This window comes from Ambystoma mexicanum, chromosome 10, assembly GCF_040938575.1.
Source record: "Ambystoma mexicanum isolate Mex_15411 chromosome 10, UKY_AmexF1_1, whole genome shotgun sequence".
In the NCBI taxonomy this organism is placed as follows: Eukaryota; Metazoa; Chordata; class Amphibia; order Caudata; family Ambystomatidae; genus Ambystoma; species Ambystoma mexicanum.
The window spans coordinates 1,239,435,215-1,239,451,653 of record NC_090932.1 but is presented as its reverse complement, the minus strand read 5'-3'; the positions used below and the strand labels follow the sequence as shown (position 1 = coordinate 1,239,451,653).

General features: G+C 44.5%; 1 protein-coding gene across 2 annotated transcripts in view; it reads right to left on the bottom strand.

Moving 5' to 3' along the window:
- The window catches only part of SPRING1 (SREBF pathway regulator in golgi 1), a 196,725-nt gene that overhangs the window by 93,987 nt on the left and 86,299 nt on the right, over positions 1 to 16,439 (bottom strand). For both annotated transcript variants that reach the window (XM_069619216.1, XM_069619217.1), the window contains exon 4: positions 3,674 to 3,825. In XM_069619216.1, the coding sequence (XP_069475317.1) occupies positions 3,674 to 3,825 (152 nt within the window). The remainder of the gene's footprint in view (positions 1 to 3,673; positions 3,826 to 16,439) is intronic.

The window sequence follows — 16,439 nt, the reverse complement described above, 5'->3', positions numbered from 1 at the left end:
GCTGCTAGCTTTCCTCCCGGTCAGCTTTCGCCGGCGTCCCGATCTCAGCGTCCCCTTGGATTGCTGCCTTCTTCAGACGCAGATGGCAGGGAGCTCCGCTCACAGTTTGCAGGCACTTCGCCCACCACGATTCGCTCATTGTCATGCTACCACCAGGTCCTGAACATCTCGGAATGCGGTTTCCATGGTGCCTTGCTTGCCAGAGTCCCTTTGGGGATCCTCTCCTGTTCAAAAGTCGCAGGCTCCACAGCTACTCTCGAATCTGCCTCTTCTTGCTGCAATCACATCAGAGAGGGGTTGTGGGAGGTGTTCCCCTGCGTCCAATACTCTCCCTCTTCGTCTCAGTCAAGTGCAAGACTCTTTTTAAGTTCTACAATGGTTTTGCTTCAGCATTGCCTGCAGCCACATAAGTATGCTGTATTTTTCTTCCCAGTACGCAGTCCCATTTATGGCGATAGTGTGGTTGTTCCAGGGAGTTACTCACAGGAACGGAAGTTCTTATTCCAGTGAGGTCCCACTTGCCCAGTGCCCGACCCCTAGAGAGGATTTTGAAGAGTAGGCTCACCTCCCTAGCCTCAAAGTGGGTGGCTCCCCCTTGGGAAGAAGGGACGAATACCAGCGATTCTTCACAGTATATATTTAATTAAAACGTAAGTAGGGTGAATGTTAAGTAGGGAGTATGGGTCTTTAATGGGAATGTCATGTAACGTTAAAGGTTAAATAGGGGCGGAACGCTTACTATATGTAATTATTTTAAATAGGAAAAAAGGGGGGTAGTTTGGAGGTACCCTGGCCTGAGTTATAGGGATAGTGTGGTGGCCTGTCTGAGGCCGCCTAGCGAGATGGGACACCGACAGAGGCCATCCTCTGGCCTCACACTCCATGTGGGTGGCACCAGAGCACAGGGCAAGGGGCCTGTTGCGTCGGACTCACCCCAAGGGTCTCCAAGACCCCTCCAAGGAATAGTGAGCAGACATAGCAGGTCTCCAATTATATGAGGCTCACTCCAGGGGAACCCCAGGGAAAAGTATTAAAGGTGAAGCGAGTTTAATAAAACGGGATCCCCATCCTACCCCCCAGTTCCTGTTATCAGCAATCTTCTTTTGGGGTGCAGCACCCCTCCCACAAAGCGGGCTATGATGTGGCGATTCCCATGGGGACAGTCCTGGGTAAGGGAGGTGGGCACCCTTCATTGGACCAGGGCCGGAAACGGGGGCTACATGAACATCTTTACCACCTTGACATTTGCAGACCATTTTTTCTTCACCAGCCTGGACATGATGTTGATCGTCTCTACCTCACAGAGACTTTCCTCCACCCCTCAGGGAGTGACCAAGATTCTCCCTCACCCCTCTAGCCAGTACGAGCTTTGTTAGAGATAGAGACAAGCACATACCTGTCACTGGGCATCAGAAGAGATGTTAGGCTAGAAACCCCTGTAGCTACTCAAATTCATCTACAGAGGACCGATTTACTAATGTCACATTTTATTGATGGTTCACGGCTCAAACCTTCTTCTAACCCTTTTCTTATCAAAACATGCACCATATACAGTACATCTAATAGATGCCCTACACTTCATGTATGTGCTCCAATGTTTCTGGCTTGATTCTCAATAATGAGCTCAAGGAACACACTCTTATAGTGGTATTCATTTCATTATGAGAAATACATAGTACAGAAACATATTGCTACTAATATAGTAACGACATAGAACACACTTATTATGCATTACGTTATCAACGAATATGCAGCTATCATTGTCTCAATGCCTACTCAAGAACAGACGACCATTTCAGAAGCATAAAAGCCACTTCAAAAGCAACAGACTAACTCGTTAGTTCTCACTAGATCTATCCTCTATCCCAATGTGATATTAAAGACAGGTAAAACAAGCCCTGGTACTCATTACTGTCCTCTGAAGGTAGGGAGATGAGAGCTGGAAGCCTGGAGACTTGCGGTCTGCACAATCCAAAAAGTATCAAATCCTTGGAAAAACCACCTATCAAAATGACCATGGTGCCTCAGCAAAAGTAGCCAAAATTGGAAAAAAGCCTTAAAAAGATTGCATCAATTGGAATGGACCATGGTGCAAACATCCAATTATGAATACAATAGGTCCATAGGGTGTGAGCCGATTGCCATAGGAATGCTTCTTCTATGCAGCTCAGTTAAAAATAGAGTATGTCCTCTCAATAAGGAAAAGAAACCAAAACAACAAAAAAAGTCATGAGAGTATCAAAAAACCAGAAATGCAAATCAGGTCCTTCAAAATCCAAGCAGAAAAAAGGAGTAATAGTACCCCATCCTCTTTGTATAGGATTGCATTGAGAGAGTAGTTTGTCTGCTCCTGGGTGGTCCCCCAGCTCCCCGAACAGTGTGTGTTTGTGTCGCCCCAGAATTCAGCTTTTTATAACCACTGCCCACTGAGTCTACAAATAACCTACAGTGAAGCATGATGTGAATGTGCCCTGCTCAGGTTCTCTGCTCCAGCAAACGTAAGCACATCATTCATCTTTAATTGCAAGGTCAATCTGTGAATAGGACATGCATAAACCAGACTAGGAGAACCCACACACATCTCACCATATTCATAATTGGATATCGTCCCAATAAAGCTTCAGTAGAAGGCCAATCCTTACAAAGAAAAAGTAAGCAACACTGGGTTGATATAAGAATCAAAAGGAATACTCGCCCGCCAATCCAACTTACTATTTGTCTGGCAATGTGCCCATCACCCCTTAAAAACAATAGGATGAGGAGTACAGTTCACATACCATATGACCAGAACTTCAGAAGGATGGCTGTTGCTTTGCTGCAGAACTCACCTACTGAAACGTATTATTCCAATAAGAGTGTACGGTATCAAATAAGAATACTGTACACTCTGCTTAAGCACCCACTTTATCCCACCTACATTCCAGCTGGCTTCACAGCCTTCACACTAAACGCTATACTCTTCCCTTTCAATCCCATGCTGAAATCCAAATGGAGAAGGTCAGGCACACACTTCCAAACCAATCCTTGCCGATAAAGTGTATTCATATTAGGTCTATGGTGCAGGGGAATACGGGAGAGACTGGTGTAGAAGTGGGAGAGGGGATCTGGACTGGGTCCAGGAAAGGTTTGTGTGAGACCTGGGAGGAGAGTGGCTCGGGGGGCTAGGTGGCGCAAGCCAGCAAGAACATAGGTGGGGCTGTACTAGGACAAGAAGAAGAACAGAGGCTGAGGGGCTGTAAGACAACAGAGATCTGGTAAGAGACAAGAAAGTTGGGGAGGGGATAGGGAGGCACATAGCAAGTCGTCTGCGCAAGATGGGGCTTTTGGGGTTGTCAGTCACAAAACAAACAGTACAGGACAAAGAACCTGGTCTCCAGGTAGTTGGATAAGAGTAAGAGATATAGAAGGGCAGAAAGCAAGCTAAAGTGCAAGTGGAAAATAAATTGTGGATAGAGACCAACCTGCTCGCCTCTTGCAAACTATTGTAGACAAACTTATCCAATAAATACCAAACTGGATGTAACATTTTGGCTAACAAAACCAGAGAGAGAGAACCATGTAGCCACCCACTGCACAACACACATCTCTCACCTCTTGGTGAATTGGGAGTACTATTTACAAGCACTTCTAGAATCCAAAGGGGAGTGGGGAGGCAAGCCTTGGCATACTGTACCTTGTTTGGTTGTAGACAGCAGGAGACACAGTACTCGTATACACTGCAGCAACTGTTGGGTAGGCAGCTCTTGCAACTGTGCAGCTGAGAACTGGGTACATTGATGTTACAGCAGCCATTTGCTAGCAGCTCCTTTCGCTCACAAACATAGCCTGACCAAAGAAAGAAATATATCAGTAAAGAAGATCACATGTCAGAAGACAAAGGAGACGGACTGCTCAGAGGCAGTCATTCACTGTCCAATAACTTTAAAAAAAATCTTTTCCGAACATACCCGCAGGCAATTCTTAGTGCCTTCAGTGGGCATGGGCAGAATGCCTCACAAACCAGGTTTAATTTACTGTGCTTTGGAGCAATACCGTAGATTTAACAGAATGCAATTTTACTTAAGAAGAAGTGACAATCTATTTGACCAGAAATGGTAGGTAATGTGGTATATGTGTAGGGCATAACAGTTGGGATGTGGGATAAGGGCAAAGGTTAGGGTGGGGGGACGGGGGTTGGGAGTCTCGCCCCCACAATGCATTAAAAACATTTTTTAAAAGTTAATTTCGATTTTCGGTAAAATAGATTCGGTCACTTCTCCATTAGGTAAAATGTTTTTTTATCAAATATACCCCATCCGCTTTGGAGCGGGTACTACTGAATCCATGATATGTCTAACATTTTTCACTCCGTATTCATGGGATGTTGGTACCAAGTAGAGGACCAGAAAGTGTTGCTGCAGCAGAAGTAAAGCTCACGCATGGCTAAGGGCCGCACCAATTCTCTGTGTGTCCACTTCTGCACACATAGATTTCTCATCAGTTCTTTTTACTCTGCCTTAACAGCCTGATTTAGTAAGTAACCTAACGAGTAATTTAGCAGCCTCACAAATGACCTCCATGCTGACATGCTGTTTAAGAGGTTGTCTCCAAGAAGCGAACTTGACAACTCGCACAAATTAAGATGGAAACGTCATGACGCCAAAACAACTTTGACTATCAAAACCTTTTCCAGTTTCTCTTCACATTTCTTGAAAGAGTAAAAGCTTTGTTTTGAAATGGCACTGAAGACTCTGGGACGAGGCATGCTAAATATGGAGGAGGGAATGTCACCAACACTAGCATTCTAGAAAGCATGTCATTATTCAGCAAGCAATCAGAACCTCTGCTGCCCCATCATAAGTCCCAATGTTTAGACTTGAGCAAGTCCTTTGCATTTGACAATTATATCTTCATTGAAGAAATTACTTTGAGCACATGGGGATTTGTTTCTCAGCATCAGGACATTTGGAAATAAGGTGGGCATAATGTCCTCATTCACACATAAGGCGGACAAAACCTTCTTGAGAACGTATGTGCATGTGATACCATCTTGCCCTGAAGGGGAGAAAAGAAAAATAAATACATTCTGCATACAGCCTGGCAGCCCGTGGCCACTGCACATGGTGGACCAATAGGTTCCTTTGAGGCCCACTGGCACAAAGATCCCCCCACCCCCCTGCTTAGATGATGTGATCACAACAGATTTCCTCATTTATTTTTGTTTCCTTAGTTTCCATTCCCCGATAATCCCCCCATACTAACTGCAGTAATCTTACACTAATTACTGCCCTAACACTCGAACATAAAAACAGATGCTCCCTGTGTGCCTCCTTCCTTTTCCCTAATCCCCGCCAAACCCCCAATCCACCTCAGTTAATTTATTACCTCCCTGGGCCCTTCCATTACTCCCTTTCTATCTTTGCTTCATGTGACGCATATTTATTTCAAATCGCATCTTGCCTCATTATCGCAGTAATCGAGAGATTTGCCCAATAATGCCGAAACATCCAAACTGTAACTGGCTCCCCAGACCGCCCCCAACTTCACATGATGTCCTCTTTTTTCTCTCAGGTACACACAAGACAGTTCGTTGGGGAAACATTAGTCTGCTTGCAGATGAAGGCAAGACGGAACAGGGGTGGTTGGGGTAGTTCAGTAGTAGTCCTAAACATGGGACACAAGATGGCGAGCTGGTCTGGCCCTCTGGTGAGGCACCCAAACCCTACCAGGTTGGAAAAGGAAGGGTGGGGTTGTGGTGGGTTGCCTGACAAAGGACAGTAGATAGTGTAGTATGTGTCTAGGAGGGAGGAGGAGTGAAGCTTACTCTAGCTCTATGTGGTTATCTGTATACCACATAATTCTGTCATCAACAGCCTAGCAAGAGGGGGAGAAAGGACTGGTCATTTATAGCAAACAAGTGCACTCGAGACTTGCTAGTCCTAATCATTAACACAGCCAAAACAGTCACCGATAAATTGATAGCAGAACTCACACAGAAAAGCGACGCTCTCAAGACCAAAATTGCAATAGACATATACACAGCCAAACTGGCCCTATTAGAGACATCCCTTAAAGAATTCAAAGACACTTAAACAGAAAGATTCTCAAACTCAAGAAGGACCTACAGAACTTCACCCATGTAAAGATCTACCCGTATGTCGCTGACAAATATTTTACAGACGAGGCGAGGCAGGCAAGGAGAGACGCGGCACAACTCCGCTTTCAGAACTCACAGAAAGGCCAGAATAGATCATGTCCAACTCCAGCAACAGTTCTGGCAGCTATGGCAGGCAAGGCCCACGAGTTCAATTTAACACCCCGGCGCAATACAACACTACTGCAGTACCTTTTTTAGGCCAGCGCGCCAGAGGCCAACACAGACCCAGATGGCAAACACCACAACAATCCATGGTGGTAACGTGCAGCAGATGACAGGCAATGATACCTTTACCTCCCCGATTGTGAATCAATCATCACACATTTTGACTCAACCTGAGGAAGAGATCCTTCAAAAGGGTCTCTCGTTCATACCCACAGCAAGATACGATCCATTCCAAACCCAGATCAAGTGTACTCAACTCCTTCGGAAGATACACCTACAGCAATTTCTTGCAGATAAAACCAACTCACAACAAGACACCACCGGGTTAAGACCTCCATCGTAGTTCTGTGTCCCCTCGAGTGCCTGCACGGCGGGATCCATCACATTTCAGCAAGCTCTCATGAAAAAACTTTCGGAAATTGAAGCAGACATCCCATTTGTTCACAACAACTGCGCCAAAATCCAACTTGAAGCCCTCTCTGCATTGGCAAAAAACCAGTCAATAACTATAAAACCGGCGGACAAAGGATGCGCCATAGTTATCCAGAACAATGAGGACTACACCAAGATGGTAGAAGCCCTCGTCAGTGACCACACAAGCTACCACCTCCTGCCCAGCGACCAGACAGCCTTGCTGCAGTCATTAATAGCACCCATCATAGAAGAAGCTGAAGCAGAAGGATACGTGAGCTCAAGGGAAGCATCCTTCTTGACACCCTAGCATCCAAGGATTCCGGCCATATACGCCTTACCGAAAATACACAAGGGCATCCTGCCTACGCATGGCCGACCAATCATCTCAGGGATACAGTCAGTCTTGGAACCTTTATCCCAATACGTAGACTTCATCAAGGACGAAATTCTTAAAATGAAATCCTATGTTAAAGATTCGACGCCCATGCTAATCCTCCTTGACTCCTTGCCATTCAATTCGGAACTTGACTGGTTGGTCACCATCGATATTGAGTCTCTCTACACGAAGATTCCGCAACAGGAAACTCATGATGCTCAGGGACCTTCTAGATTCAGGAATTGAGCTGCATGAGGTACCATCCACCTTCATATCTGCTCTGGCGGAGGGAGCCCTCACAAAAAACTACTTCATGTTCAACGACCAGTTCTACCAACAGGACTCTGGCACCGCAATGGGCGCCACATTTGCACCCAGCCTGGCTAATTTGCATGTCAATTCCTTTGAGTTCCAGCACATATATCCACCAACCAATCAATTTCTGGACAAATTGTTCATTTGGCGTCGCTACATAGATGACATTTTTGTCATCTTCAGGGGCACCAATGAAGAACTAGTGGCACTTCATGAATGGCTAAATGCATAAAACATCCACCTCCAATTCACTATGGAAAAAGACAGAAAACAAACCCACTTCCTTGACCTAGCAATCATGGCATCAGAAGGCGGCCTAATCTCCAAGGTCTACCGAAAAGACACTGACAAGAACTCATTATTGACATACTCAAGCTACCATCCACAATCCCTCAAGGATAACCTACCGTTTGGCCAGTTCTTGCGCTATCGCCGCCTCTGTAGCAGGACAGATGACTACACTGCTCAGGCCAAAACTCTCAAATGTCAACTCATACAGGGCAGCTACCCACAGAGGATTGTCCACAACACCTACAAGAGGGCCAGACACATCACCCGCCCATGCACATCGGAACATCATCCAAAGAAAAAAAAGAGGACCAAACCATCATGGCAGTTCTTAGTTACTCGCCTTTACTCAACAAAATAAAAAAGGCAATCAAGTCTCTGTGGCCCATCCTCAACACCGGCACATCCACCATACCTACACCACGCTTTGCACTCAAAAGAAGACGAAATTTGAGAGATGCACTGGTCAACACAGTGCGCCCGGATGTAAACATTGCATTAGACACACATGGCACCCTATGGAACCGGAAACACCCTGTGGACATTGTTCCATGTGCAAACTGACTGCTCTAAGTACCACTGTGGACATTGGCTGGACGACACCATGGGTTCAAAAACTTTTCACCAATTGTAATACAAAAAGGAGTGGTATATATGATTACCTGTCCATGCAACCTGCGCTACATCAGGATGACTGCCCGAGAAGTCAAGAAACGAATGATCGAACACAGATCATGCATCCGGACCAAAAAATTGTCAGCACCCATGATCCCACATTTCATGGCAGAGGGCCACACAGCCGAGTCTTTTCAATGGACCATCCTGGAAAAGATCGAGCGCCCGAAACGAGGAGGAAATTACCATGCCACGCTCTTCACCCAAGAACAAAAGTGGATCTTTCGCCTAGACACGTGCAAAAAAGGCCTGTATGAAGCCATGCAGTGGCAGGAGCTTGCAGTTCTACAACATTGAAGATCACATATACATTTTCTTGCAGCATTTTTTTTTTGAAGCCTTCTTTTATATATATTTTTTTGAAGCTGCCACCTGTCCCATTTTGGAACATGGCAATGCACCCTGTTGCAAAGACATGCCTGTTTTTTCATTTCATTTTACTCATTTGTTTGCTTTGGTTCATTTAATTTATTTATTGTCTATTATGCACCCTGCACCCAGCAGTATTTCTGCTCTGCCTTGTTCTACTCCTACACTTTAACTGCATCTTTCTCTGACTGCATCCAATCTTGTGCATTCCTCTTGCATTTATGTTGGCTTTATTGCATTTCCCCTACATTGCATTTCCCCACTTGGCTCCTTCTGTCCCCTGCGTTGTCCATTGACCCGCGTCCGGGCCCCTTTCTTTGGCCCCTTCACAGCAGCACCCCCCCCCTCACACACGCACGTTAGCCCTTGCAGGCGTCTTTCTTCCCCGCTCAGCAGCCGCTTTCCGCCGCTTCCCTCCCCCTTCCCCTGCTCTACTTTTGTAGTGTCCTGCTCCTTCACACATAACCTCGACCAACCGCGTTACGAGTGGAACAGCGCTGGTCTCTCTCCCCCAACTTGGCCCCTCCTGATTGGCCATGCGCCCATGACAGGACCCAGCCACGCCCCCACCCCCTTTCGCGTCACACGCGGAAGAAAACAAACTGCCACGGCTGCTCACAGCGCTATCGGCATTCCGAACGAGCAGACTACAGCGGTTGCGTCCGGAGAAGCCAGTAAGTCTTGTGCTTTTCCACACCCGCACACCCTCCTTAGCCCAGCCTAGCAGACACAGGCTGCCCTTATACATCCACCCTGATATAAATTTAATTTTTTTTCCCAACAGACCCGGACCCGATGAGCGTCCATTTTCCCTGCCACACCATCATTTTCCTGGATGACCCACTGTTATCTCCAGGTAGGCACTGTCTTCATGGCTCTTCCCTGCCCCCCCAATTGCATGCAGTTACACACGGCCATGACTGCACTAAAACACTTACAGATGCGCTTAATTTCACGCAGGCACAGCCATTTTAGGCATTGTTCTTCCTCCCTGTCCTCTCTCTCCCCCTTCCCTCTCACTCTTCCCCTCCCCTTTCCCCACCTCTGTCGTCCCCCTTTTTTCCTCCCATATCTGGGACTAGTTGTCTAAGGTTTTAGCCACCAGTTAGTGGCCATGCTCTAACTTAGCAAGCGAGCAGACACATTTTTTAGAGAGCATTAAGCAGCTATGTAACATGGTTTTGAGCAGTGTCTGGATGTATCACTTTGAAGCATTGCAATTAGAGGTTAACCGATGTCCTCCTTGCAATGTTCCTTGTGTTTCCTATCCAGGTTCTCATGCAGCCCGCCATCGCTGCCCTACTACGAGGACAGCAGGAAGACGCTATTGACTAACATATGAAGCTTTCGTATGTCCTGAAGAAGATGGTCTATAATTACTAGAGAACCATCGAAACCGGTTGACCAGACTTGCTGTGGCTCCTCCACAACACCACACGTTATCCCCAAGACCAACAGGGAGGTACCGCTAAAAACCGAACAAGAACTAGGAAAGCACCGGCTTTCAGCACACCCCATATACATCGGGTGTGGGTGTTTGCAAGACATTTTCTAAATCCTGATTCACTTTGTTTTTAGAGTCCATATTGTTTTTGGGCAACCATTTACATGCAAAGAACTTTGAGCTATCAGGGTGCATAAAAATCAGTCAAAACTCCTGTTGTCTCAAACTTACACATGTTAACCGAAGTTGTTTGGTTCATGATTACTCTCTCGTACTCACCAACTACACTGTTGGTTGCCCTCTCCCCCTCTTGCTAGGCTGTTGATGACAGAATTATATGTGGTATACAGACAACCACATAGAGCTAAAGTAAGTTTCACTCCTCCTCCCTCCTAGACACGTGCTAGACCATCTACTGTTCTTGGTCAGGCAACCCACCACAACCCCACCCTTCCTTTTCCAACCTGGTAGGGTTTGGGTGCCTCACCAGAGGGCCAGACCAGCTCGCCATCTTGTGTCCCATGTTTAGGACTACTATTGAGCTACCCTTGCCTTTATCTGCAAGCAGACTAATGTTTCCCCAGCGAACCGTCTTGTGTGTACCAGTATGCCCCTACGGTTTGGGAAAGAAATTGCACCCCCGGCTTTTTTGAAGCCTAAAAACTGACCGTTATTTTATTTTTAATTTTTTTTCTTCTCTTTTTTCTCTCCCCACCTCTAGCCTGATGCGATTTCAACCTTTTTCCTCCTCCGAATAGCTTTTTTTTGCAATCCCCCGGGATATTACCGCAGTAATTGCTTGCATCAAGCAAAACAAAAATGGCAGATTTCACTTCGGAAAATGCGCACTACTGCAAAGCACCATGCAAGATATAGCTACATTTTTTTGGGGAGATGGGGCACTCCCTTCCTCATCAACTATTGAAATAAATAACCCCAAACCTGTCCCAGAAATTAAGTTAATTAATCACAACTGAAGTCAGCAGGTTAGCACATTCTGTCTTAACCCATTACAGTTTTAACACATCACAGACAGAACAATTTATTTACCATATAATTCCTGAAACTTAGTTCCCTATAGATTACTAAATGTCCCTACAAAAAACTTTATCCCTGAATGTGTGTAAATAACCCTGGTAGTGCGCTGATGTATCGCCTATCAAGGTTAAGGGATGAAAGAAAACTTGCCCTAACCTCTCTCATTACTTTCCTTGTCCACTAAAAAACTAGAAGCACACTTTCGGAAGTCAAATCCTTCTGTTTTTATTCATAGTGCTTCCAAATGTGTGACTTATCAAATTGTAAAAAAAAAAAACACAATGTAGAGCAGATGGACTAGTTAAATCGCTCCATATGTCTATTGATGTTCACTTTTGTTACCAATTAAAATCTGAATTCAGCCAAGCTCAATCTCAATTTTACTGAGTCAAGGGAGTCGGGTAATCAGCCCGACCCTCTACTAGTCAACCGGTTTCAGCGGAATAGATCCAGTTCTCCGCTTTCTTCAGGACTTGGGCTGTGGTAATTCTAGTCACAGTAGATAGTTAAAAAAGACAATCTTCTAATTTGTTGTCTCACGCTCCATCTCTCTTGTCAGGTGAGGGCATCTTGGTTGAGTTGTGGGATGTCTCAATTCTCTTTCAATCCCTAAAATGGGGGGAAATATACAGAGGGGGACTATCAGAACGTATCATATATCAAATATATAATACTACAGTGTTGTCAAATCGTAAGGCTTACCTCTTATGTGTATGGATGGTATATTCTCTGTGTCATCGCAGATCCTTAGGAAAAACTCTTGTTCCCCACAACCTGTTGGTACATGGTTCTGAATTACTCTTTTATCCTGTAATCTCTATACCATTTATTAATTACTGGATGGGTATTTGATGTTTATCATCTACAGATGAATCTATTCAGATATACTCACCCCCATGGTTGTGTTCTTGTTGCTGGGTAGATATCCCAATTATGACATGTAAGTTATACTTCGTGAGGGTGCTTGGTTATCTGTTTAGGGCGAAAATGTTTAGGTCTTATTCTTTGACGGTCTTGGGTTTAAGAATTTTTAAACATTTCCATCTCTTTCGCACATATTTATCACATAGAAAATAAGCGTGCTTTTATGACCCCCCCCCCCCACATGTTAGGCAAGATTAATTTACCAGTATATATCTCTCTCTGCTTTTCTATTGCATTTATCTGCACTTCCAGCTGGATGCTTGCACAGTGCCTTACGCAGTCGTCGTTCTACGGTATTACACTACAAGGTCTATTATTTCTTAAAACACATCTATGCACACAATTGTGTGTGCAGGCGTTTTCTTACTCGAGAAACAGAGCGAGGGGGTAACTGTCTCTCACCTCGTTTGATTCTATCGCGGAGCGTCCTTTCGGCTTCTTACTCGGTCGACGTCCCGGCCACCATGTTGGGAACCCCAACCTTTTACGTGTTTTGACACGTGACACCGCATTCGCGGGGCATTCTTGTCCTCTTTTTGTTTTTATTATTGATGTTGATACTAGGGGCGGCACGGGACGGCGATTTCTTTGGTATCTGGATTATATAATACTTCCAAATGGACAGCATTTTTTTTTTGACTTTTTGAAATACATATATATACCCACATCGATTCTAGTGAATTGGGTATATTATGCCTTAATGTAGGCATTTTTAGCATAGTAGAAATGAAGTAAATACGCTATATCTTACTATGGATATTTTTGTTATGGATGTTTTTAGCATTATGGGCCAGTTGTAACTTTTGTAATTTTTTTTTTAACACTTTTTTTTTTTATTAGTGGTCCAGAAGTTACACAACACAATCACAATTTGATCTTACAGATAGAGATAAACTTGACAAAGCAGAATATCGGAATATACATCATACATCCTCTCGAGGTGGTAAGTTTACATAGCTTCATCCTCATCAGAGATCATATCACACAGAAACATTCTGAAGGGCCCCCAAATATCTTTAGGTCTGCTCGCCGAAGGGCGGGTGAGGACAAACTGTTCTTCAGCCTAATTTACATATGTCAATTCCCAAAGGAATTGCTTCACAGTAGGTGGCGCAGCATTCTTCCATTGTTGTAGAATACACTTTTTGGCAACTGTGCACGAGACATTAAAGAGCCTTCTGATCTTTTCTGAGCACTTGCCTATATCTCCAAATAGATATTTCTGTGGGGTTAATGTCGGGGGAATTTGTGTAAGTTCTTCAAGGATATCCGCCACCTCCCTCCAGAACCCAGCCACAATCGGACAACTCCAATACATGTGGAACGAACCAGCCTGATCTGCCTTGCATTTGGGACAGTTAACTGGACTATCTGGTGCAAACTTGGCTATTTTGGCCCGGGTGTAGTCTAATCTATTTATAATTTTAAACTGCATTAGCCGTAATCCAGCGTTTAGGGAAACCCTCTTGGTGAGGGAACAGTACCTGTCCCAGGTCTTGTCGTCTATAGGGATTTGAAGATCATTTTCCCATTTATCTTTGATCAGGTTGGTCGTGGGTGAGTATGCTTGTATTACAGTGTACAAACTGGACACCCCCAAACTGTCGCCAGCTGTTATCATCTGCACGCAAGGGTGCGCAGGGGGTTCATCAGGGAAAGTCGCCCAGTACCTCTGGAAGGCTGATCTCATACGATAGTATTGCAGTGTCCCAAGTGGTCCCTGCCAAACGCCCCTGTGATCAGTTGAAGGGTTGCAAACTTCCCATCAATAAACATATCTCCCAGTCTCATCTCCCCATTGGGATCCCAGGCCTCACGCAGGCTGGCGTCATGTGTTGGTGACAAATCAGGGTAGTTCCAAAGGAAAACCTCGGGATTATAGGGGGCCAGTATTCCTAGTCTTCTAAATATAGCTTTCCATGCACCAATCGTACAGCTCACCGGGTTGAAGTCGCATGTGTCCCTATAATGTGTATCAAAGATTACGGACTGTATGTTCGTGGGGGAAGTGGTAAGCTCCTCTATCTCTACATGGGGGGGGGGGACCCTCATCTTGGGAATACCAATATTTTGAGAATTGAGCTTGGGAGACATAGTAGTACAGTTCAAAGTTAGGTGCTGCTAAACCGCCTGAGGAGTATGGTTCAGTCAGTTTTTCCCACCCCATTCTTGGAGTCTTCCCATTCCAAAGAAAGTTTGTCGCCATTGACCCATGTTTATTGAAGAAGGGTCTTCCCGGAACTTTTGTCATTTTTTTTAAACCACTGTGTATAATTTCTGAGCCCAATGCGGTATATACCTACCAAATATATGCCTATTTTAAATGTGACTATATTGTAATTCTACGTGGCCTGGGGCATCTTACTTATTGGTATATACTCTCCGAGTCAACTACAATTTTGGAGTGGCCATTTTGTTTTTGAAAGCCGAATGTCTGCATTGTGCATGTGTAATCTATCACGTAGACACCATGGCTCAACAGACTAAGTAGTGATAGCATTTGATAGCTCCTACAGGAGGTTTAAGTCAATCCTATGGCTCCTTCAATGATTAGAATAGATCTTATAGGACTACTAGTGTTTGCCAGCATATTTCCTCGTTGAGACCCTCCAGGTGGCTTCTTATTCTAAATATCCATTGTTCTCTTCTCAATAGAATAGCTCCCAGGTTTCCTTCTCGCTTTGGTACCACTACTTTTTCTAATACAGTCCACCTTATGTCATTCTCAGAGTGGTTATTCGATACAAAGTATTCTACAAGGGGGGGGTAGTTAGCCTTTTTCTTCCGATATCAGACCTGTGTTCACAGATTCTGATTCTAACTGCTCTAGTGGTCATACCCACATAGTTTTTTTTTCCACAGGGGCACTAGATCAGGTATACCACATTGATGGTATTGCAATTTGTAAAAACTGTTGCCACGGTGTCGTCCACCCTATGGAAAGGAAAAGGATGACAATCAAATAACGGCGGTATTTAGTCACTCGCCGATAGTTGATCGTATCAAGAAAGTAATCAGGAAACTGTGATACCTATTGAATGTTGGGGAAAAATTAAGTATCCCACTTTTCGCGGTCAAAAGAAGGAGAAATATTGGCGATGTCGTGGTACATACCTACAGAGAGCAGAAAGAAGAAATGGACAATCAAGGCCGTGGCAAAATCCCAAGGCCGTAGGACATGCACCATGCGGTACGTGCTCGGTATGCCTCTATACAAAACATTGTACCACTGTGGACATAGGATGGACGATGCCGTGGGAACAGAATTTTTACAAATTGCAATACCATCAATGTGGGATACCTGATCAAGTGCCCCTGTGGAAAGAACTATGTGGGTACGACCACTAGAGGAGTTAGAATCAGAATCTGTGAACACAGATCTAATATCAGAAGAAAAAGCTAACTGCCCCCTTGTACAACACTTTGTATCGAATAACCCCTCTTAGAATGACATAAGGTGGACTTTACTAGAAAAAGTAGTGTTACCAAAGCGAGGAGGAAATCTGGGAGCTATTCTATTAAGAAGAGAACAATGGATATTTAGACTTAGAAGCCACCTGGAGGGTCTCAACAAGGAAATATGCTGGCAAACACTAGCAGTCCTATAAGATCTTTCCTAATCATTGAAGGAGCCATTAGTCTGTTGAGCCATGGGGTCTACATGATAGATTACACATGCACAATGCAGACATTCGGCTTTCAAAAACAAAATAGCCACTCCAAAATTGTAGTGGAGTTGGAGAGTATATACCAATAAGCAAGATGCCCCAGGACACGTAGAATTACGATATAGCCACATTTAAAATAGTCATATATTTGGTAGGTATATACCGCATTGGGCTCAGAAATTACACAGTGGTTTTAAAAAATTACAAAAGTTACAACAACTGGCCCATGATGCTAAAACATCCATACAAAAAATATCCATATTAAGATATAGCGTGTTTACTTCATTTCTATGCTAAAATGCCTACATTATGGCATAATATACCCAATTCACTAGAATCGAGATAGATATATTATATATGTATTTGAAAAAGTCAAAAAAGAAATCTGGCCATTTGGAAGTATTATATAACCCAGATACCAAAGAAATCGCCGTCCCGTGCCGCTTCGAGTATCAACATTAATAATAAAATCAAAGAGGACAAGAATGTCCCGCGAATGCGGTGTCACGTGTCAAAACACGTAAAATGTTGGGGGGTCCCAACATGGTGGCCGGGGCGCCGACTGAGTAAGAAGCCGAACGGAGGCTCAGCGATAGAATCAAACAAGGTGAGAGATCGTTACCCTCC